The following is a 23,049-nucleotide window of genomic DNA, read 5'->3' on the forward strand; positions in this document are numbered from 1 at the left end:
AAAAAAAGTGGTTTGATTTGTTTCTGTATTGTTTAAGGCTTTTTTTTAAATCTTTTTTATCTATGGTACAACTGTTGACAATGTCTGAGATAAACTTTATACCTGTTTTATGCTTTCCTATCATATCAACAACTGATCTGTGTTTTTCAGTAAATGATGATTTCAGCTAGACCGTCTGAAATGTTTTCCTGCCTTGACCTGAATGCAGTCTTTTATTACACCTAATAGCAATGCAACGAAATTCTCTTGCTTTAGAGCTGTTTGCAGAGCACATGAATGAGGTATTCGGCTGCTTGACTCTGAGACAGTGACTGTGAGAGCATGTTCATGATGGGACTACCATGGCTGCTAGTTCTGGAGCTTGTCCTTTACGCTGGTTGTTTCATTTGTGGGGTGATAGCTGCCGCATGGATGACACTCACTCAGGTAACACTAATGAATCATCTTCACAATGTCTGATCATTGCTATTTTGTGAGCACTGAAAGTGTAAAATGATTTATTATAAAGAAAACTAAAAGCATAATCATGTTTTGAGAGTAATGTGATATGATATAAGTTTGCAAGAATATTTATGGTACATTTGAGAGATTATTTTGTTATACACCTTTCAGTTCAATGTTATTATTGTGTGATCACACAGCATGGTAGTATGATTATTGAAATTGTCAAGATTATTTTCTTACTTTTTTGGGGAAGATGAACTTTCAGTGTTAGGCTACATTTGTTGTTATTCATTTGTGCAACAATATATAGCATATGTTATGTTACTGATCCCAGGTCAGACCCTCCACAGCTTTCAAATTGAATCACCATGTGATCAGCCGGCCTCTCGTCCCATATTATGGCTCATTAGAGTCATATGATACTGGGACAAAAGCTCTTAGCACAGCACTTTCCTTCTATCTGTGTGTGTCACAGAGAAATACAAATCATCCACATAGTTTGTGAAAGAGTAAGAAAATGACCCCTAAATGTCCTTTGCTGTTGTTTTTCTTTACATTTGTCATATGCAAATATGGATGACTTTTGTTTATTTTGTTTTTAGGGCCACTTTGATGGGCGTTGCATTCTCTATGGAAGTGTTCAGTATAATGCATCTGGCCAGGCTCTGACCATAGAAGGCTCCAGTTCTACTTCCGTCTGCTATTTTGTGTCAGCAATCGCTGTGTGCATGGCTATTTACTGCTTTTCCCTCATTCTTTACTGGATCTATGCCAGCTGTGTAGATGAGGATGTGAGAAGGTGAATGTATTGTCTTTTCTGTTGACACGCTCCATATTTCTTTTAGATGTTTCACATTCCACTTTCTTTTATTCATGGGATGCAAGAGTCACATTAACAATTTTGTTTTTGTCTTGTATATGCAGGGGGACTGTTTCTCTCAACACGTCTCTGGGAGTCTGTGGTCTTCTGCTGTTTTTTCTCTTAGTAACAGGATGTATTCTCAAGATCGGTCGGGACAGCCTGTGTTTCTCTGTCCTTCACAACACTCCCTCTATTACCAGGTAATGTCATCTGCTTTTCTCTTGTGAATTGCATTCTGCATCTGGGATTTTGGTGCACATTTTAAGAACCACATACCCTACAGAAGTGTAGAAGATGAGAGTTTACAGAATCAACAGAGTGTCTCATAGTTCCCAGCTGCTGTGCTCACAAAATTAAAGTAGGACCCTTAAAGAGAAATGCTAATATAAATAAATTATAAAAAAACAGAAAAGATAAAAAATATATATATTTCAAAGCTTATTTGCACCACTTATGCAAAAGTGTTATGTTCCTTTTGTATTAAATTATTTCCATCACAAAGTTTTGTTTCTCAAGAGACTGCAAAAGCTTTGTGAAACAACGCAAAAACAACTTCTATAATGTGTGTGTGTGTGTGTGTGTGTGTGTGTGTGTGTGTGTGTGAATGTAAACCTTTTGCAAGCAGAAAGAACTTAAAGTTTCTTGGAGGGGTGAAAAAATTCACAAAATGTGCAAATGTTTTGCGACCAAATGCAAAGTTTCTCGGGTTAGAGCAAAGGCAAAAAATTTGCAACATAATGGAAAAGCACTGAAATATTTTTCCTCCCATCTTTTTTTCTCAATCACAAAACAACCAATTTTTTTGTTTTAGTTGTGAAGATGCAGAGAATAAAACTTGGGCCCACCCATACACTGGAAATCAGTTCTACACTGGACTGTACAGTACTGAGGTTAGTACTATGGTTTGGTTATTCTTCATAAGGGCATCACCCTCTCACAATGGTTGCTATGTTGAGAACACATGACCCATTAAAAATAACTTATCTTGCTAACCCACATTAACAAATACTTTCTGTTGCCAAGTATTTTGATAATTTCAATGACCTCTGTAACTGAAAGATTTCACAAGATGCTGCCTCCACACCAAAAGGTGTCAGTATACATGCCTAGTGCATCTTAGAATTTCTTCATGCATGATTTTATTTGTATTCATAAATACAGTGGAAATAAATCTCTTGTGTTCCTTGAGCACTGACCCTTTCTGTTTCTCTCATCCACAGAGGTCTATGTGGGTAAGCTTCTTCTTCTGGGTGTTAATAACAGCTGTGGTAGTCATACAGAGGCGCCAGAGCTCAAGGTTGAAGGTTTGGGGTGATGATGAATGGAGCCGTGCTGAGACAGAGCCCTTCCTCCATCGCCCGTCCCGCCAGAGATAAATCACCAAGGCCACTATTGCATGAGCTTATCACTACATATCATGTAGAGTTTATTCTATACACATAGATGGGACTACAAGCGGTTATAAAATAATACCTAATAATATGTTCGTTGCAACATTAGAATTTTTATTTAGTTATACACAAAAAAAATTATTTGATGTCTGTTAGCTATAATTATATACACAACGTTTAAACACAGTATATGTCCAGAGACTTCCAAGACCATGTCTTTGGACATTACGGATATTAGAAAAATATGAATCATACTGTCTAATATACAGTCAAAAACCATCATTGGAAAATAAATGAATCAGGACCCCAATACAGAGAGGAGTGTTATTCTATCACCCTAAAGGGGGTTATCCTGCTTAATATGAGGATATTTAGAAAATAAATAAATGGACATAAAATATATATATATTTTAAAATAATTATATATTATTTCCTAATTATAGTATTTTGGTGATGTAAACTAATATATATATATATATATATATGAAGAGTTCAGATGCAAAAGCCTCTAAATGCCATCTGAAATTTGCATCTAAAATTAGGATTTTTATCAGGCTCCTATATTTATGTTCAGTTATTTCACTTTAATAGCCTGGAAAAGGACCTGCACATTGTCATTAAAGTAAAATGACTCAACCTAAGCATAGGAGCTTGATAAAAATCCTCATTTTAAATGAAAATTTCAGACGGCACTTAGAGGCTTTTGCATCTGAACTCTTCATATATATATATATATATATATATATATATATATATATATATATATATAACTGACTCTTTAAGCAGTAACCGTAATTTTCTGGCTGGTTACATTTTACACTAAACATCTTAAAATAAGAGCTTAATGTGAAGATGTGAAGAGGATTTGCATTTTGTGTCCATATTTATGTTATTGTTATTCAAAATTGTGAAATTTTGAGCTTGTGTACTTATTAATATTAATTATTTACATGTGTGCTGTGGATTGTTCAGAGGATTAAATTAAAAATATGCTAATAACTGATGGTACAAAGTTCGCAAGAGTTTGTCAATTCTGCCCCAGATTGGAGAAATCCATAGACAGTAAAAGAAATGGACACAGCGACCCCACTGGAACTCATTTGAGACAAGTGAAGCCAATTTTTAGCGTTTTTTCAAACTCAAACTAAGCTTGACGACGTCAGCAACCTGTCTGACAGATGTAAATCTCCTAAGTGGCTGTGCGTGCAAACTGCCATCGTTAATCTTGTTAGCCTATTTTTACAAAAACTGTTTCTACGGGACCATAATGTAACATAGAAGGTAATGGAGCCCTTTATACATTGTCGTGTATCTTTAGAAATAAATAATGGACAAACGGAGTCTTTAAACGCCTCAGATGTAAAGTTATTCACTGTCAAAGTGACGCCAAAATGAATGGGAGTCAATGGGAATGCTGACGCAAGTGAAGTTCTGCTACAAGATGGCGCCACCCGGCCGACTTCAACTTCCGGTCGACTTCCTTGCCGCCTGGAGAAATCATGGTGGTTTTTAAAAAGGTTTACCAAACACTTCCCCCATTAGCCATTGGTTGTGCAAACAGATCACCCGCCCCAAACTTGCACTATTGGTTGAGTGACTGTTGTCCTCTCAAGATTACAGTTTGATAAAAATAAAGAAAAAAAAATTCACATCACATTTTATATTCTGAATTAGCAAAACACTATTTTTTACTGTCAATGCAAATTTCATGAATTTATGTGGCCGGACAAGCTATTTTCATTGTTCTAGAGCTGCTTACTTAGTTTGCGAGCCTGCCTCTCTTTGGATTCAAACGCCACCTTAGTGTCCATCAGAGCTTCTAGTGCTTTGCACATCTCTGCCATGTCCTGTTGAAGTGCGTGGCTTTGGCTGAGGAGACTCTGGCTCTCCTCTCTCAGCTGCTCGGAGAGAGCGGCCATCTGCGCGCTCTCCTCCTGACACTGCGCGTGCAGCTGAGCGGCCAATGAGAGCAAGCCCTCCGCGTGGCTCACCACTGAGTCCAGCTGGTCCTTCGACATCCTGTTGTTCTTCACTTCACAGCTGCTCCACACCAAGTCCGGTTGGATTGTAGAGGAAGAAAAAATTATCAACTAAAAAGAAAATTATAATGAATATTAATACTGATAGCCTATATGAGGCTATATTTTAGTAACTAAATTTGGAGTCAAATCAAATTACACATTTGTTTTCTGGATGGATAGATTGACTTTCAAACACCCATTGCAAAAACCCTTTTAAAAAAATGACTATATTTTTGTGAATTTACTATTTTGTGAATTATTAATGTAAATAACATAATTTTTTGTAAATATCATGTTTTTGCCATGGCTGTTGGGTAAACAGTTGAAAACAATAAAACAACTATATATTTCAATCTGAAAGGTTGAACTATGTCCTCAGGACAAAGGTATTTAATAGGAATATCATTTTCAGGCAAACTGTCACATGTTTTAAATGTCAGTAATCTCTGCTTTTGATTGATGATTAAAAATGAACAATGCCAAATTCAATATACATTTATAAGAAAACAATGCAGTACATTGAACATGTTGACCGTAGGCCCCTTTGTTAGGTACCAGGTTTGAGTTTTGATCATCCTTATTTATTTGTGGCATAGATTCAACAAGGTGCTAGAAATGTTTCTCAGAGATTTTGGTCCATATTGATATGATAGCATCACTCGGGTTATAAAAGTACACTTCTATAATGTACTTAAAGTGGTCTATTTTCACGCAATAATTTTGTACTTCATATACTGTAAAAAGATCAGTTCAAGTGTACTAAAAGTGTTACATAAATAAACATTTTAAATACAAAGATAGTATGTTAAATGCACATTTTAGTTCATATTCATGGTGTCCCAAAATAGCAGGGTTGTGTACACTTAGTTGATCTTAAGTTTATCTGAAGAAGTACTAAAGAATCATTTTTGGTATATTAAGTACAAAATTAGTATGTGACAACAGAGCACTTTAAGTACATTATGGGAGTGTACTTTTTTTAACCCGGGCCTGCAGATATTGCAGATTTGTCAGCTGCACATCCAAATATGACCCTGGACCACAAAACCAGTCTTAAACGGATGCTCATTAATTAATTGATGGATTAATACTTCATTAATCACTTACCCTCATGTCGTTCCAAACCCATAAAAGCTTCATAACTCTTCGGGAACACAATTAAAGATATTTTGGATGAAAACCGGGAGGCTTGTGACTGTCCCATAGACTGCCAAGTAAAATAAACTGTCAAGGTCCAGAAAAGTATGAAAAATATCGTCAGAATAGTCCACCTGACATCAGTAGTTCAACCGTAAAGTTATAAAGCAACAAGAATACTTTTTGTGCGAGAATAAAACAAAAATAACAACTTTATTCAACAAGTCGTCTGCTCTCCTAAGACGAACAAACTTTTATGGGTTTGGAACAACATGAGGGTAAGTGATTAATGTCAAAAGTTTTTTTTTCGGGGTGGAGTATCCCTTTTAATAGCGCGGGTATATTTGTAGAAATGGCCAACAATACATTGTAGGGGTCAAAGTTATACATTTTCCTTTAATGCCAAAAATCATTAGGATATTCATTAAACCAAACATAAATCAAAACTTTTAAATCAATATTTACTAAAAATCATTAGGATATTAATTAAACCAAACATAAATCAAAACTTTCAAATTAATATTTACTTCTTTTTTTTTTTTGCATCATCCATACATCAATGGAAAGCTTATTTATTCAGCTCTCAGATAACGTGTAAATCTCTATGTCAAAAAACTGACTTATGAATGGTTTTGTGGTCACAAATGTGAAAGTTCCACCACATCCCAAAGGTGCTCTGTTGGATTGAGATCTGGTGACTGTGGAGGCCATTTAATTATTGTGAACTCATTGTCATGAGTTATCACAAGTTGGGCACACTTTTAAATGATGCTCAACTGGTTTGAGGGGTTACACCAGCAGCAGCCTCAACCATGGATCCATGCTTGTTTACACCGAATTCTGCACCCACCATGCATTTCTATGAGCTCAAAACCAGTCTGGCCACTCTCCTCTGGCATCAACAAGACATTTCTACTGCTCATTGATTATTTTAGTTGTATTGGACCTTTCTCTGTAAACCTTAGATATGTTTGTGTGTGAAAATCCCAGTAGATCAGCAGTTTCTGAAATACTCAGACCAGCCGTCTGACATCAACAAACATGCCATGTTCAAAGTCACTTAAAACATCTTCCTTCCCAATTCTCATGCTCAGATTGTACTTCAGCAGATCATCTACATACTATGTCTAAATGCATCAAGGTGCTGCTATGTGACTGGCTGATTAGTTATTTGTGATAGTTTGGCAGGCACCTAATAAAGTGGCTCACAAACACACATTTATAAAACATTCACAGTATGTACCTAAACTGAGAAATACCCCTGGAATAAGTGGTTCTTTTTTAAACTATTAGACACATTTAAATGCAATCGACTTTATTTAAGGAGGCCTATTTGAAAAGTTGGTTCTCATCAGTCACTAGGGCAACATGCTGTCGTCTCTGTGGCCTAAATCTCTGCTGAACTAGTCTGAATCATTAGGCTCAAGGGAGGTAACAAGCTGCTTAGTGAAAAGCTGATCTTAGCAACACTGTTACTTCACTTCTCTTTTAACTTATAAGAACATATATAAGAACATGTTCAGCAATGAAATAAACGATGCAGCCGCTGTATTTTAAAAAGCTGCCAATTGCAGTATAATGCATTTCTCATTGGAAAAGAATTATTAACAGCAAGATTCCATTGTCTTGGAATTCGTTTCCTGAATCAGGCAATCTTGCTATGTATTTAAAATGTCAATCTATAATAGAGAGTTTTCTTTCTACAATGAAAATTTGTTGAATGCATGGTTTTAAGGCTTACCGGGTCTGATTTGTATCCTTTTATGCAGTGCACAGTCAATCTCTTTCTCTATTATTTGTCAGCAGTAATGAGGGAACTGCTGCCCTGTCCTTCAAACACAGATTATAAACAGAGAGAGGGAGAGGAGGGGAGAACAACATGTCTTGCTTGCACGGTAAATCCCTTCAAGATTCCTGACATTTCTCACAAGATTACAATAAATTACAATTTCATTTAGACCTATATTCAGTTTTACAACATTTAGCACTTTTCCTCATGATAATACTCAAACGTCCCAAGGCTTCATTGTAAAACCACCGCTAGGTGGAGACATTAGTTAAACATTTGAGCCAGGGTAACGTACCACACATTAAGCATGATATTTGCTAACCCACAGTGAACATCCCAAGAAATTCCAAGCTAATTGTCTGAAAATGCTAAATTATAATGCATTCAAGGATTTAATGATAGAATATACATAATTTCACTGTTCATATTAAACATGTCTCTAACAACAGCAGAGATGTTTGCCAAGTTTGCATTGATCCAACCCTAAAAACAACTCTAGCCATTAGCTTAGAGTTACTGAGACTAAATCCAGAATTTCACAGCATTATTAATTAATACTAAAGTATCATTCAAAGTCAAATGATGCATCTGTGACTTTCAGGTTCTATCAAAACTCTATAAAACAACTTAACACTGTACAATGTGAGTTAATATTGCATACATTTGGGTATAATAATTAAAGAAATCTCTAAAATACCTGCAGATTAGGTAATGACCTTTTTTTAACAAATTATTAATAATAATAATAATACAGCAGTTTTAGTAAAATACATGAATAAATAAGAATAATAAAGCAGACAATGAACACATTTTTAATGGTTTGACTTTATTAATAAGAGCATCATGGTCATGGTCATGGCCACTGTAATCATTTCCTCATCGCTGACAGATATTCTAGTGCTTGTTGAAGTATTAGCAATAATTTAATAAGAAGAAATCCTGCAAACAATACAGGGATGCTCTTAGTGTGTGCTTTAGACTTTTTTATTAATGTCCTCTCCATGTGCGATGTTGTGTTTGTACATTCGTTTCTTAAGTGTTTCCAAGGACAGCTTATTTAAACTCAGTCACTGCACTGTTCATAAAGTAGGTGACGCATTGTGCTTGCACTGACCTACACTTATATTCTTATGCTTGTTTGCTCTTCTAAGTTAATACCACCGATGTGAATACATGGGTCGGTGGATTGTTGTGTGTTCTCTTTTTTATCTCTTAACAGTTTTTGTATTAAACTGAAACAAGCTTAATCCAATAGCTTTTTAAACATTCTAACAGTCTAGGAAGGAAATTATGTGGAGGCCTAGAAATTAATGGATGGATATCCCAATAAATCAAGGACAATGGTTTTATAAACATATTAAATGATGAGGTAATGAAAATCTTAAAATGCAAAAACATTTCTGTAACGGTTAGGTTTAAGAGCAGGGGATATAAAAATATCATTAGCTCAGTATAAAAACAATAGAAGTCGATGGAAACTCCCCACCATGATAGAAAAACGAATGTATGCAAGAGAATTAAAAAGGAATACATTGAGTTGCTGCTGAATATATCTACTTTCAATTGGCTGCAGTAGACATGAGGCTGACATAAGAAACCTCTAAGGCAGAGATAAGTGAAGTCATAAGCACTGTGCTTCTACAAGGCAATTAAAAAGAACTGGAGATTAAAAGAAGTCATTAGCCAGGACAGTGGATTAAAGCACAGTGTCAAACAGTGAGGGATTACAATTCACCAGCCTACATTCACTCGTTGATCTTTTACCATCCCTTTTTATTAGGTCTAGTAATATTTTATTTTTTCTAATTATTATTCTTTTTTTACATTTTTCCTCCGGAAGACCTTTTATTTTCATCAGCTCTTCCTTACTGGAATGTTTATTCTTGTTTCTTTCCCATCTCTATTTAGAACTTCAGTAAATGCAGTTCACATCTCAGTCCCTGTTTCCATAAGCTACTTGTATGTTGTCGACGCATGGATTTACAAAACTACACCGGCATGGGCTTTTTCATGTTAATGTGGAGTCGCAAAAACTGCTTTGCAATGTTAAAAGCAGGTTGCAGACGCCAAGCTTTTCACGTATAGTACATTACTCCCATGGTCAAAAGGAGGACACGCTGATCTTTTAGTTTGTTATGGACATGATATGCCAGAGATTTCAATAATAGGACATTAAGATCGATATAGGACACTGATGTTCCATGCCTATCAGTATTTTCTACAAGGTACAGTATGTAATACATGTAAATATATTTAGGGTCAGCCCGTATCAAGTGAGTCGACTTGGATATGACACGACCGATGTATATTATTTTCATTTCAATCCCTACAACATTCTACATATTCATGAACAAATTGTTTATCAGTGTTACACAGAGACAGAAAGTCTCTTCAACTTTTCTATCCTGATTCTGATCAAAATTCCTCTCTCTTCCTTGACTTCTTGGTCTCCCTGTCTCCCATCTGCACCCAGATGTAAATCTGCCACTACTTTTTGAAAGCCACTTCAATCATTCTTTACATCATATTGGCTCTTTTAACCCGTGTCAATGCCATGCCCTCCATGACAGCTCTCTTCCCCGTGAATGATTAACACCGGAAAGTAAAGAGCATCTTGGTAAGTGGGAGGCCTGTCTCTCTCATCCTCCCTGGTCTCTCCGTTCTCTCTCTCCTCTAGTTGTTCCTGCCCTGTCTCCTCTACATCATCGTCTTCTAGCCCCTCACTCTCTAATACACCCCTCCTCTCCTCATCTGGCACTCTAAACCCAATACCAAGAAAACCCCCACCACCCTCTTCCACACGGCCGCCCATCCCACCCCCGAGGCTCCTCGAGTGAAACAGGCAGGGATGGCGGGTTCTTGCGTTATGCAACCGGCCAAGAGAGAAACCACTGCGACTAAGAGAAAGCCTTCCACCAGGCCTAATGGGGAATGAGTTTGTCCCCGCAGCCATGTTCCCTCTAAACCAGGAAGGGAGTGAAGAGCTGCTTGTTGAGCGCCGGCACCTGGGGCAACTCTGAAGGAAGTAGCTAGAATTGCGTCGCATACGTGCAGCCATCGCAACTGATAACGGTGTGTTAGTATTCATATCCAAATCCATAAGCAAGGCCTCGGAGTAGCTAGGCACCATCTGCTGGTTACAGCGAATGTGCCATTCAAGTTCGGTCATATCCACCGTGTTGACCCGCGATATGACGCGCAGAGTGGGACCCCCAGTGCCATGCTCGAAGCCTGTACAGTAATTTCCCGCCTCTGTATTATCATTGTCATTTGCATCCTCATTCTCTCCAAACAGTTTCTCAACATGGTAGTGGACGTATGCAGTACGGTACTCGGCAATCACACGAAGAGGCCATGATAACAGGAAAGCAGAGGCTAGCCAGTACACCCAGCGTCTGGTGTACCAGGGCGGTCGTGATGGATCGGGGAAGGCCAGCATGTGTTCCCGGAAGTCGACATTTTTAAGGTGCATGCCCTCCCGAGCTTCCATATAGTCATCCAGGCCTTCATTGTCCCCAAAGAAGCGTGCTCGCTGGGTGAGGTAGCCGGTCTCTGCGCGGGCGCTGGCGAAGCTGAAGCACTTGGTGAAGCGCAAGCGAGTGACAGGATGTTCCAAAAGGCCCTGCAGCTCTTTCGAAACATCTTTGACACCGAGACGTGAGTAATCAAACTCGGAGCTCGCTGCATGCGTGTTGACCCGTTCGTGGTACACCTGTGTAGTCGTATAGGCGTCTCCATTTCGGTAGCGCGTCACTTGTCTGGTACGACGTACGTAATGGTAGCTGATGGCCTTCCACCAGATGCAAGGTGTGGCTTGTTGCAACCGCTGTATCCTGTCATACACTTCACTGATTTCCACCTTAGCAAGGTTAGCTGTTTTAGAGTAGCAGTGCCAGCACTCCACCAAGTAGACGATGTACAGCATAGCCAAGAAGGCTACAGGTATATAGACGTAGCCGTTGGAACATGGGCTGTCATGGTAGAGTCGGGCATTGCCTTTGTAGAAGTAGGCTTGGTCATCAAAAGTAATTACGGTGATGCGGTATAGGGAGCACCAGCCTAGTGTGCCAAAGCAGCCATACATGAGCAAGGTAAGCAGCAGGCACTTCCAGTGGGACTCTCTGCACAGTGAGCCACTCAGGGACTGCTTCAGGGGACGCTGCTATAGGTGGGAAGAGGGGATGGAAATATAGGAAGACCAGAGAACAGAAGGTAATGCAGATGGATTAGAAATTTAAAGGGGTGGGGTTCAATAACAGATAAGTTGGAGATTATTGGACAGAATGGGAGTGAGTTGATGGAAAAGCCAAAAGAAAGAAGAGGGCAGCATGGTTGGGGTAGAACAGTAGGGAAAGAAAGGAAGGAAGAAAGAAAGAAAATGTAAAAATTAGTTCTGGCAGAAATGCATACAACATACAACACTGTACAAGAGCAGAAATAAATAATATATATGTGCTTATTGAACTCATTATTTCACAGCAGTCTTGAGAAAGCAGAATGCCTTTAATGCATTACTTTTACATTTGTAAAGAAATGAAAGGGCACCTATTATGCAAAGTTCTCTTTTACATGTTATTAAATAAATGTGTTTTGGGAGTGTGTGCACACAACCACCCTATAATGATTCAAATCAACCCACTAGTTTTTTTTTATCCCCATAAATCATAAGTAGTGTCTCAGATTAAGCCTTTTACAGAATCCATAAAGTAAGGCATCACATTTTACATGCCCCACCCAGCAGTTTTCTGTCAGGATTTGTCGTGTCGTGCCGTGGCGTGGCGCATCCAGTGTAGACCATGGATATATATCTGTTTAGACAGCATCACTGATTATAATAAGTTCTATAGTATTTTGTCTTACTATGCCACTCGCGTCTGGTGTAAAATTGGTTTCACACATGGTTTCACAGGACTAATCGTGAGACCCTTTTGGGGTATGGGCGTGTTTGTTTTGGTGATTTCAAATGTCAACATTGGCTACCAGAAATGGCTTACCCCACCTTTAATACACATATCTCATATAAACATGCAATTTCTTTCCGAGCTGTTAACCTTCGTAGACATAACCGACTGTGTTTTTGTAACTCATTTGTGTCTTTGTAACATAAACGTGCACGTATTTGCCAGTTTAAGTGCAATAAGACATGAAAGAGAGTTTAGTGCTCAAATGCCATGTGACAGCTGCTTTCTGTGTGCTTGCTTCCGATGTGTGTGCTCAGAAAACCATATATATGAAATTTAAGCTAATATGGCATAAAAGTGCATGCTTTCAGCATAACAGACCCAATCATCAAAACCAAACAGACGTTTTTTTTAGCAAAGTATCTGACGCACGAACTGTGAAGGCACAGCCCTATTCTGGAAAAGGAGGTGGGAACAGTTGCTCAATTGCATTTAAAGACACATGTACAACAGCGTGTTTCTGCTTCCACTTTAAATAGGCATTTTACAGGCAAATTATATGATAAATAACCTGTGTGGTATTTTGAGTTGAAACTTCACAGACACATTCTGGGGACACCTGAGACTTGTATTACATATTTTAAAATGGGGCATAATAGGTGCCCTTTAACACTTATTTTCTATCATATTTTTCCTACAGACCCCCTAGGACTCCTTTGCAGCCTCATTGTGGTCCCCAAACTATATGTTGAACCTGTGTTTTAGATGATTCAGGGAACTAATATGTTTCATTTTTATTGCAACATGCACAGCTGAGTTAAGCACAGCGTACTATAGCCACTCTGACATGCAACAGAGAGAACTTAGCAATAGATCATTCTCCTGAGGGCTGAATACATTTCCTGGCTGCTCGTAACCCAAACCATGTCTCCTTCTATATATGACTGTGGAGGGGAAGTTTAAATGCTTTTAGACATCATTGAGTGCATCATCTCAACTAAATGTATATGGATCTCTACTGCCTACTCTGGCCCCAGTGGTGGCTTTCGGTATTACGGCCATATGGGCAAAGATGAACTGGTTCCAAACTAGCAGGAGGGAGGAAAAACAAACCATACAGTTTCTCTGAAAGGTATGGCGCAAAAAGATTAGGTTGTCTACAGTTGCACTGCAGAATTTAATTTGACTGTCCTTGCTTTGTCCTTTTTCCCATGCTGTCTCTTCTTTAGCAACATCACATACCCACTCTCTAATACACACAGATACATATACACCTAAATCAGCTAATAGTACGAGCAACTTGCTGTGAGAAACTGCAGCACTGAAAGCAGGCTGCAGCCCAAGCGTGGCATGGAGGCTGCGCTCCTCTTGGCAGGAGTTTAATTGTTTCTTTAACAAGGACAAGAGAGCAAACTGGGATGATAGAGATAGAATCCATTAGGGCCTAGTGAGCTATACCATATGCACAAGCTGATATCTACGCATGTTTTTAATAATAGCGGCTTGAGCAATGAAACATGATAATACAGCATATTATATAAAAATAATATTCCCATATATACACACGAGTTTGAATGTCTGTTAATTTGGGATTGCAAAATATATCATTACTCCCTCAAATTTCAATAAAATATACAACCTTATCACAAATTAATTATTTATTCACTTGATGCTTTCACTGCACTGCATCTCAGAGATGTGGAGTTGTAGGAGGGTGAGAAGCTAGTGTTGGGACCACAAGAAAATGTGTCCTAAGAGATGTGAATGATATTTTCAGTGAGATTCAATACTGGAGGCTGTGATTAGGACACTTGCATAGAACAAAATGGCAGTGGTGTATAAATAGTGGATAAAGTTTGCTATTTTAGAGCCACTCTAATAGGTTGAATTATTTAGATGGCCTGAGAATATCTGCAGTCATATGATCATGTGTATTTTAATGCTTTTTACATGAAAGGCATCGGTGGCTAGGTGAAATAATAAAATCAAGCCCAAGTGTAAGTGTTTTCCTGCAAGTGCGTATGAGTCGATACATTATTTGCCCTCTTGGGAAGGGGGATAAGACAGTAAAAGCCAGCGGCTGTTTGCTTTCACTCAGTTTACTTGCAGCTTGTGCATAAAACCTAAGGTAGGAATCGAGAAACTATCCTGTTCATATTTAGGTAAAAATTGTACATTATTCATACATTTTTGTACGATCTGCTCACACCCCACTCTCAGAAAAAAAGTTACCTTTTCTGTAGGTAGAGTTTTTGAATTTTTTTTACTACTAAAGAGAGCATATTAGTACCTTAAATGTACATATTAGTAGTTTTTGAAAGGTTTGCCTCATATGTGCAACTGACCCTTCGCAGGGACTTTGACTGACAGGCGATCTGACTAATCATAACGCAGAATTTGCCATTTTTGTCTTACAAACAAAACAGAAAAGAGAGTAGATTGATATTGGTGGATTTGAACTTGAAAAATGGATTATTGACATCTTTCTGCAGTTGAAACAAGATAGCTTCTAATGTTCATTCATGTTTATTTCATGCTATAAATAGTAAAGAGGAAGAGATGAATGGATCACATGCCACTTGCAATCTGTCACAACTCTTTAAAGAGTCACAAAACGGTATTTATTTATTTTATTCATTTTTTTTTTTTATTACCAAATTTCCCACTTCCTCAGTTTGCTCTTTGGTCCGCAATATATTTTTCAGTGTGTGCAAACATTCTGTGTGGCCTGATAGTGGCATGATTTGTCAGACGTAGTAACGGTGGGTAGCTCCTGAATAATTGTTGAACTGATAAATAAATGAAACATTCTATCATATTTTATTGTTTGTTCATTAGTCTATTGTTGTAAAATATATTGCGGCCAATTATTAGATTTTATTTAAGCCACCTCTAAAATGTTGTAAAGAATTAATTTTTGTGTAAACTAAACTATTTTTGCATGAATTGTTTTAAATACTTTTTTATTGACATTATCTCATCATTTGGCCGAGGAGACTGACACAGAATCATTAATGAACTGGAATCATTAAGAGGAAATTCTTAACGATTCCCATTTCTGCTTGAGGCTTTCCTTTCATTTCTATTTGTGAGTGCAATATTTTGAGGTGAAGGACATTGGGCTCATAAAATATTCAGTCTGAACAAATGATATTGAGAGTGAAAAGTATCAGTGGTTGGGCTACAGAGCACACTAATCAGTGCATAGCTAGTACACAAGAGAGACTTGCTATGAGTTGCTATTCGAGTGCATGGATATACTAATGATGGTAAATAGCAGAGGAGAAAGGGATACTCATGAATTAAAACAGGAAAGTCTGAGAGCCCTCTTAAAGTCTTAATTGCCTTGTCAGCATATATTTGACCATGGCGAGTGCTTATTGAGATGCGTTAATATACAAAGCAACATGAACGAAGCATAAAGACTCATTTGCAGACACACTGCCCTGTACGAAGCAGAGAACAGCTGAACGACAGACATTGTAAACTGAGAGCTGTCACTATACAGAAATAGTTACAGCTAAAATTATTGATACGTTTGTAAGTGACAATGTAGCACAAACATTATGAAAACTCAATAATGATTACAAAAACGTCCCATCCCCCACTGTCTCTCAGCCTATCGATCGGTCTGTAACAGTATATGGGGGGTAAACTCAGCAGCTGAGGGTGTGAGTGAGAGAAGGACTATAGAGAAGGCTTGTACTGTCACAAAGAATGCATTCAAGGTAATGCAAGGCACTGTGTGTGCTGTTAGAAAAGTGTGTGTGTTAATTATTGGATTTTCTTGAATGAACTGTCCAGAAAATAATTAACACCCCCACTGAGACCTGACCTCCAGTTATCTAAGATAGACGTTTTGAGCCAGATGGGAAAAGTCAAAGTGAGAAAATCTGAGTGCAAAGAAAGCCTAGTTTTCAATGCATACATATAAGGTGATGTAGTTTTTTTTTTTAGTTTTTAAATATTTTCTTCATATAAGTAAGCAATTTGCAGATTTGTTTCTCTGAAAGTATCTATTTTTTGAAGGCATAAAAGCTATTGGAACGTATTTAGCCAGTCCTCTCTGTATTAGATGCATGATATAATTTTTTCTGTCACAGATCTGGCAAAATAGAGAAACAGGGAAATAATGGAAGTGCATTTTCATCCACTAGCTTTCATCGTTCCTGTGGTGACATAGCATATAGACAGGTTACCCCCCCCCCCCCCCAATAAACAGCCAATACCAATCCAGATGAAACAAAGTCAGATGTTTTAAGCAAATACTGGTAAGTCTCAAAAACATATCTTAACACCATCCACTAAGCAATGCAGTGTTAATGCACAGTATGATTTCACATTAGGGAGTATTTCAAAATAATATTTTCTTAATGTGCTGTGCCAATTTTCTTTACTTTGCAATCACATTTATGATGACAATAAAATAGATAAATATGAAGGTGACTGAATTAAAAAAGAAGCTTTTGCTTGACCACATCGCATTTAGTTTTTAGTAGTAAGAGTCATATAAATTATTTGCATGTAATGATTAATTGCTTGTTTACTAGAAGCACATTGGTTATTGATAGTAGATACAGCTCATCTGTGTTTATTTATTATTATTTTATTATTGGTTTTATTGCCAATAATATTTTTATTTCAACATAATTTATTCTGACATCAGTAATGAATACCAATTACTTGTACTATAGCCTACATAAAACCGTCTGAAGAAGGAACTCATGGTTTTATTTACCAACATTTTCACGCCTTACCTCCTCCCTTCCGCCCCCATTCAATGTGGGCGCTTCTCCCGTCACCGTCACCCCTTGCATTTTTCACTAACATGTATTATCACGGCACACACAGTCCAGGATGAAAAATAGCGCTGCGGTCCACCGTCAGGACCTCTCCGTAACCTATTTCACCCCATCAGCGGCGAGTGTCACCACTTTTCTATGGTGACGACGTTCATTACAAAAGAGCATCCCCAAAATATGAGTCCGTTCCCTTTCGTTTTCCCTTACAGAGGTTATCACATCACCAAATCCCAGTAGCGATTCTTCTGGATTCTAGTCCTGCCGAGGATCAAGAATAACGGGTAACTGTTGCGCTTGATTTCCCCTCAGTCTGTGTGACAAAAGCATCGCGAGCTCGAGACGAAGCGATGGCTGGACAGCAGCGCGCGCATCACGTTCTCGCCTCGCGACGCACAGCCGTTCTTTCGAAGGCTGCCTATCACTGCGTGTCGTAATCAGTGGCGGGGAGAATAATCTTCGATTGTATCCTCTAGGTTTTAATTTAACGACAACTCGAAAGGATGAAATGACCCTCCTTCCCGGGCATCTCGTATTTTCCTCCTCAAGTCCTCAACCTCCTTTCACCTGAGCGGTCTCCTTGCGGACTTCACTCTGACGTCATCCTTAAACGCGCCCTCAAATCCTAATAATTGGCCAGTTCATACCAGCGTGTGCAAGCCTTTGGTTTAAATGTAGGTCCTATAAGTGGTTTAGTTTTAGTTTGGCCTATCTTATTTAATAGTAATATATCTATATAGGCCTATCTACAAGTTAAAAGTAGGCTATTAAGACAAATGGGCAACCCTTGTCTTATTGAATGTGTACTAATAGTGTAGGCCAACTTCAAATCTTAAACAGCCTATATAAAAACCTTTGCAGATAATTTAACAGGCTATTAATTATAGTCTATAAAATACCACTTTTACTTAAAGAGCATACACAATTGTGATTAAGAGCACTTTTTTAATAATAGCGATTTACTGTGAAGTAAAATGTTTGATTTTTTTTTTTTTTTACTTTTATTTAGACTAAAACATTACTGTTTTAATAAGTACGCTTATTTTGATGTGTACATGTAAAGTATTTAGCTGTATACTGTTATTAAAGCTTACATTTAAAGTAATAGACTGTTTTAAATGTAGCTACTAAATGTAACATTATAATTACAAATATGGAATTACATATACATCTTAATACCCTTTACCTGGGCATAGATGTCCATCCATCAATTATGAACATTCAGCCGCAAACATGAGGTGCAAGTGGTCGTGAGCATGGAAGGGAGAATGGCATGTTTTTTTTTTTTTTTTTGGAGCAACTGGGATGGTGCCCCCTCTGGAAGATGGTGCCCTACGCAGACTGTGTACTCTGCGTATAGGGAGCGGCGGTACTGCAGAGGATATTATTAAAGAGGATGACCATAACCTGGGCAAGCATGGCTTTTAATGGTAGGCCTATGTTTTTTGTTTATTTGTTTGTCACGTGGATAGAAAAAGCTTTAATGGCCTCAAGACCCCCGTCTGCAGCTGTGATTTCTCCATATGCATTAGAATTTCAGAGCATGGAGCAGGATTGCTAGCAACAAAGCTGCAGCTTTGTGGGCCGTCATAAACAGGCCGTCTTTGCCAGACCCTTGGGCCGTCCCTCGAACCTTGAAGGCTGAAGTGTGCCAAGTGTCTGACGTGGGTGTTCGGAGTGGTGTCTTCCTCCAGTACTACTTGAGGCACATTCCACGGCGAGACAGTCAATGTTTGAGCCTGGGGACTGCAGTGAGAAGGTTGGATGCACATTAGCAGTCCAACAATGTTCTCTAATGAAGGGCATAGTCCCCTAAGAACAGCAGAAGGATCAGGAAAGGTGGCGCTCAACCGTCACCATCCCCACCATTGAACTGCCGACTGTTTGAGGGGTGTGCTTGGTGGCACATAGGGCCAAGTCAGTTAGTCTCCAGCAAAAATCCGCAGCCACAGTGTTTGTGATGCCGAAGGAAATTGCACTGCAGGCCTCTGGGATGGGATGTAGATCCTAGTCAACAAAAGCAACGGGCTTCACAAAGTTTCTGCCGACTGCTTGCTCTCAAGTGGGGGAGAGCGAATGAAATGGAGAAAACTCCAGTGCAGCACCGTCCTCATGATCCAGGTTGCACATGTTGCCCTAAGCCATCGCCTCGTGTGATGCAAACACAGAAGCGACACTGCGGTGGTTACATGCGGGGGCGACCTTAGAGAAAACTTCTACCCTCGAGTGCAGAACTTTCAGCCACAGGCTGTCAGAGTAGGGACATGTCAACAGGCCGTTAAGTGATGCCTGCGTGTGATGCAGGCCCAGGAACACAACGCACCTTTCATGAATGGCCCCTACCATGATACACCTGCTACATGGCTCTTTAAATTTCTGATGACTTATCGCATCTGCGAAGAGGAGTTGAACACTGCTCAAAGCAGTTGTCACTTAGAACGCATGCGAGATGCTTTTCTAGGGCACAGAATATTTGCTTTCGCTTTGCTTTCGTGAGGTTAAAAATATAATGGCGCAGTGTAGGTAAAACCGGTTCTCAAAGTAATGTTAATGTAACTTTAATGAGAAAGGTAAACGTTTTTTAAATATTAACATATTCGTTTAGTTTTATCACAGTATAATGTAGGCGAATGTTAGTCCATTTATATTTTTTGTGAAGCATGTCTTCAGGTTTTCTGTAGTGTGTAGGTTGCTACATTTAGACAATATAGTTTATTTGAAACCAAACTGTAATGCTTTTAGTTCACATCAAAAATCTGATAAGAGTGAACAGCCCTCCCACAAACACATCTCTTATCTCAATTTGTTTCTAAAGTACACATGTAAAAATTAACACAGTGATCATAGAGAATGTGTCCATGCACTTTGTAGCCTACTTTAAACAAGGTTTATTTTTATAAATAGAAAAGCAGTTTTGCAAGGTCACTCTTTTTACTCTAGTGAATATGTAGGTTTGAAAGCCACTTTTATACCTTCATGTACAAAAAGAAATAAAAATAGCGAAGCATGTCACAGCCTGGAATTAAACAGCCCATTATAGGCTTTTCAGCAAAATGTGATCATTAAAACAATTTTGAAACATTTAACACTCAGTAACAGCTAGGCTATCATATGCGGGAAAAACATTGTCTTGGCCAACATTTTGTATTTGTTTGTTTGTTTTTTATGTTTTAGAAATCATAAGTGTTGTTTTTCTGTAGTATATTTGGAAGTGGAAGATTTCATTTAGCAAAACAGAGAAATGTGAACTGGACCAGGTTGGGGGTTATTTCTGTGGAGAGGAATAAATCGTGAAACTATTCTGCTCACAATAAAACTTTTTTATGGGATCTGAATTATGACACACAGGCTTAGTCATACGGGTCTGACTAAGATAAAATTATATATATATATATATATATATATTTAGCAGCACTGATATCTGACTCAGTTAAGTAAGGAGTAAATTATGATGGTCCATTGAATTATCAGAAGGTAATGCACACTTATTGCCCTTTTGGCATGAATAGCTAATACACCAACCGATCATGATCTGGAAGAAGTTCACATTTCATTGGGTAATAATGAGAAGTAGAGCGGTCATTTTCCATTCTTGTTCATAAATCAGTTGAAAATGACATGGACAGACTAACTTACATTTGTGGATCGTTCTGGATCAGCGGTTTGTCTCATTTTATAAATCAAATTACATCGCTGATAAAATGGATGCTAAATGACTACAAAAGCACTGTAAAAAAAAAAAAAAAAAAAAAAAAAAAATCCAGCGCCAAAACTCGAAATAATGTTAATCAGTATTTAATTTCCTTTTATTTATAGAAAACTGTTTACTATTTCATGAAACTATCATAAATAGTGAAGCCCAAGTGCCACCTACAGGCCTATTATGTGAGGTGTAGACTGGGGAAATGGTGCGATGAAAGGATTTAATAAAATATTTAATAATTATGCAGCATTAGGAAAGTGTTTTAATGCTCATCAGGCCTGCATTTATTTGCTCAAAAATACATAAAACTGTATTTAAAACAATAATTAATTTGAACTCCATTTAAAATAATGTTTTTCTATTTTATTTTACTTTGAAATATAATTTCTATGAAGCAAAGCTGCATTTTCAGCGTCATTACTCAAGTCTTCAGTGACACATATGGAAAGAGTTGTGCTGCTTATATATATATATATATATATATATATATATATATATATATATATATATATATATATATATATATATATATATATATATATATATATATATATCATTCTTGACAATTCTTATATTTTATTACCATTTTCTATAGCGAACAAACTGTGATAATATTAGAAATGTAGAATACGTTTTGGTTTGACTGTATCTACATTTACATTACATTTATTCATTTAGCAGACGCTTTTATCCAAAGCGACTTACAGATGAGGACAGTGGAAGCAATCAAAAAAAACAAAAAGATGTCACGGTTGGTAAACCGTGATCTCGGGGGGTTTGCACTTTGTGGTGAATTCTGTGTGTTCCGCGTCTGCACTGATTAGCTTGTGGGCGTCTCCGTTAAATTGTCATCAGCAACAGCTGCCTTTCATTACTCATCCCCTATATACTGGCTTGTCTCACGTCTTGTGTTTGTGAGATCATTGTCATTTGTTTGATGTGGTTTCCCTGTTCGTCTGGCTCTAGTGTTGTTTGCGTTTGGATGTCTGTGTTTTCCCTTGAACCTCATCCACTCTCCGCACGTTCACTCAGCCACGGACACTTACCTTCGGCTCTATTCCCCGCAGTTCCTGTGCCATCCTCTCATGCTGCCTACACGCCGTCATCATCCGGATTACTCACCTTCTCTCCGCCATCATCAGGATTCCTCACACAGCAGATCCATCAGCTCACGTCTCCCACTGCGCCCATCACACCGCCTGCGCCGTCCGTCCCCCGGGAGATTCCCCAGGACTTCCGGCGCCGGAGAACTATGCGGGTGAGCCAGTGTTTTGCAGAACTTTCTTAACCAAGTGTTCGATGCATTTCACCCTACAGCCCCGCACATTCTCTGCTGAAGAGTCTAAAGTAGCGTTTACACTCACATTACTGTCTGGCAAGGCTGCCTTATGGGGGACGGGGGGAAAACCACCACCCGTGTTGTGCCTTGTTCCACGCCCTCTTCGAGGAAATGAGGAGAGTCTTCGACCGGGCCGCGACCTGCAGGGAAGCCGCGTATCGTCTCTCGGAACTCCAGCAAGGTTCTTCCTCCGTCACCGATTACTCCATCGAGTTCCGCACCCTGGCGGCCGCATGCCAGTGGAACAAGGCTGCGCAGTGGGATAGATTTCTGCATGGGTTATCCAACCGTGTTCAGCAGGAGATCTACCTCCTCGAGCTGCCCCCCACTCTCAATGGACTCATCGAACTGGCTTTACGAGTTGACGCAAGGATTAATCGCCTGGGCCGCCAACCCAGTCCTTCAAGATCTACCATCTCTCCTGTTAGGGGGTGCTTGAGTCAAGAGAACACGGTCGGTTCTGTCAACGACCACGAGCCCATGCAGGTGGGTAGAGCTCGGCTGTCCCAGAGGGAGAGGGAACGGCGGAGGTCCCAAGGACTGTGATTGTACTGTGGAGGCTCTGCTCATAACACCTACTCATGCCAGGTAAAAGAGCCAGCCCGATAGTAAATTTAAGGCTACTATCGGGTGGGATCTCCATCAAGAAACCATATCCTTTTT

The 23,049-nt window shown here is 38.7% G+C and overlaps 2 protein-coding genes across 2 annotated transcripts; one reads left to right on the forward strand and one right to left on the reverse strand.

Annotated features, from left to right (window-relative positions):
* The first annotated feature begins 261 nt into the window (after nucleotides 1-261).
* LOC113039186 (transmembrane protein 179B-like) lies at nucleotides 262-3,078 on the forward strand. Its single transcript, XM_026197074.1, has 5 exons — nucleotides 262-426; nucleotides 1,047-1,243; nucleotides 1,369-1,506; nucleotides 2,118-2,196; nucleotides 2,527-3,078. The coding sequence occupies exons 1-5, from the start codon at nucleotides 322-324 to the stop codon at nucleotides 2,680-2,682; spliced, it is 675 nt and encodes a 224-aa protein (XP_026052859.1). The 5' UTR covers nucleotides 262-321; the 3' UTR covers nucleotides 2,683-3,078.
* A 5,961-nt stretch (nucleotides 3,079-9,039) lies between these two features.
* Nucleotides 9,040-17,950, reverse strand: LOC113038565 (transmembrane protein 151B-like). Its single transcript, XM_026196075.1, has 2 exons — nucleotides 17,303-17,950; nucleotides 9,040-11,806 (listed from the first exon to the last, which is right to left on the reverse strand). The coding sequence occupies exons 1-2, from the start codon at nucleotides 17,360-17,362 to the stop codon at nucleotides 10,181-10,183; spliced, it is 1,686 nt and encodes a 561-aa protein (XP_026051860.1). The 5' UTR covers nucleotides 17,363-17,950; the 3' UTR covers nucleotides 9,040-10,180.
* Between the last annotated feature and the right edge of the window lie 5,099 nt (nucleotides 17,951-23,049).

The sequence above is a fragment of the Carassius auratus genome, chromosome 21 (assembly GCF_003368295.1).
Source record: "Carassius auratus strain Wakin chromosome 21, ASM336829v1, whole genome shotgun sequence".
In the NCBI taxonomy this organism is placed as follows: Eukaryota; Metazoa; Chordata; class Actinopteri; order Cypriniformes; family Cyprinidae; genus Carassius; species Carassius auratus.

Coding starts and splice junctions, on each gene's coding strand:
- LOC113039186 (XM_026197074.1), top strand. CDS start 322: ATGTTCATGATGGGACTACCATGGCTGCTAGTTCTGGAGCTTGTCCTT. Junction 1,244..1,368: donor GTAGATGAGGATGTGAGAAG/GTGAATGTATTG, acceptor TTGTATATGCAG/GGGGACTGTTTCTCTCAACA. Junction 2,197..2,526: donor CTGGACTGTACAGTACTGAG/GTTAGTACTATG, acceptor TCTCATCCACAG/AGGTCTATGTGGGTAAGCTT.
- LOC113038565 (XM_026196075.1), bottom strand. CDS start 17,362: ATGCAAGGGGTGACGGTGACGGGAGAAGCGCCCACATTGAATGGGGGC. Junction 11,807..17,302: donor ATGGGGGCGGAAGGGAGGAG/GTAAGGCGTGAA, acceptor TCCCACCTATAG/CAGCGTCCCCTGAAGCAGTC.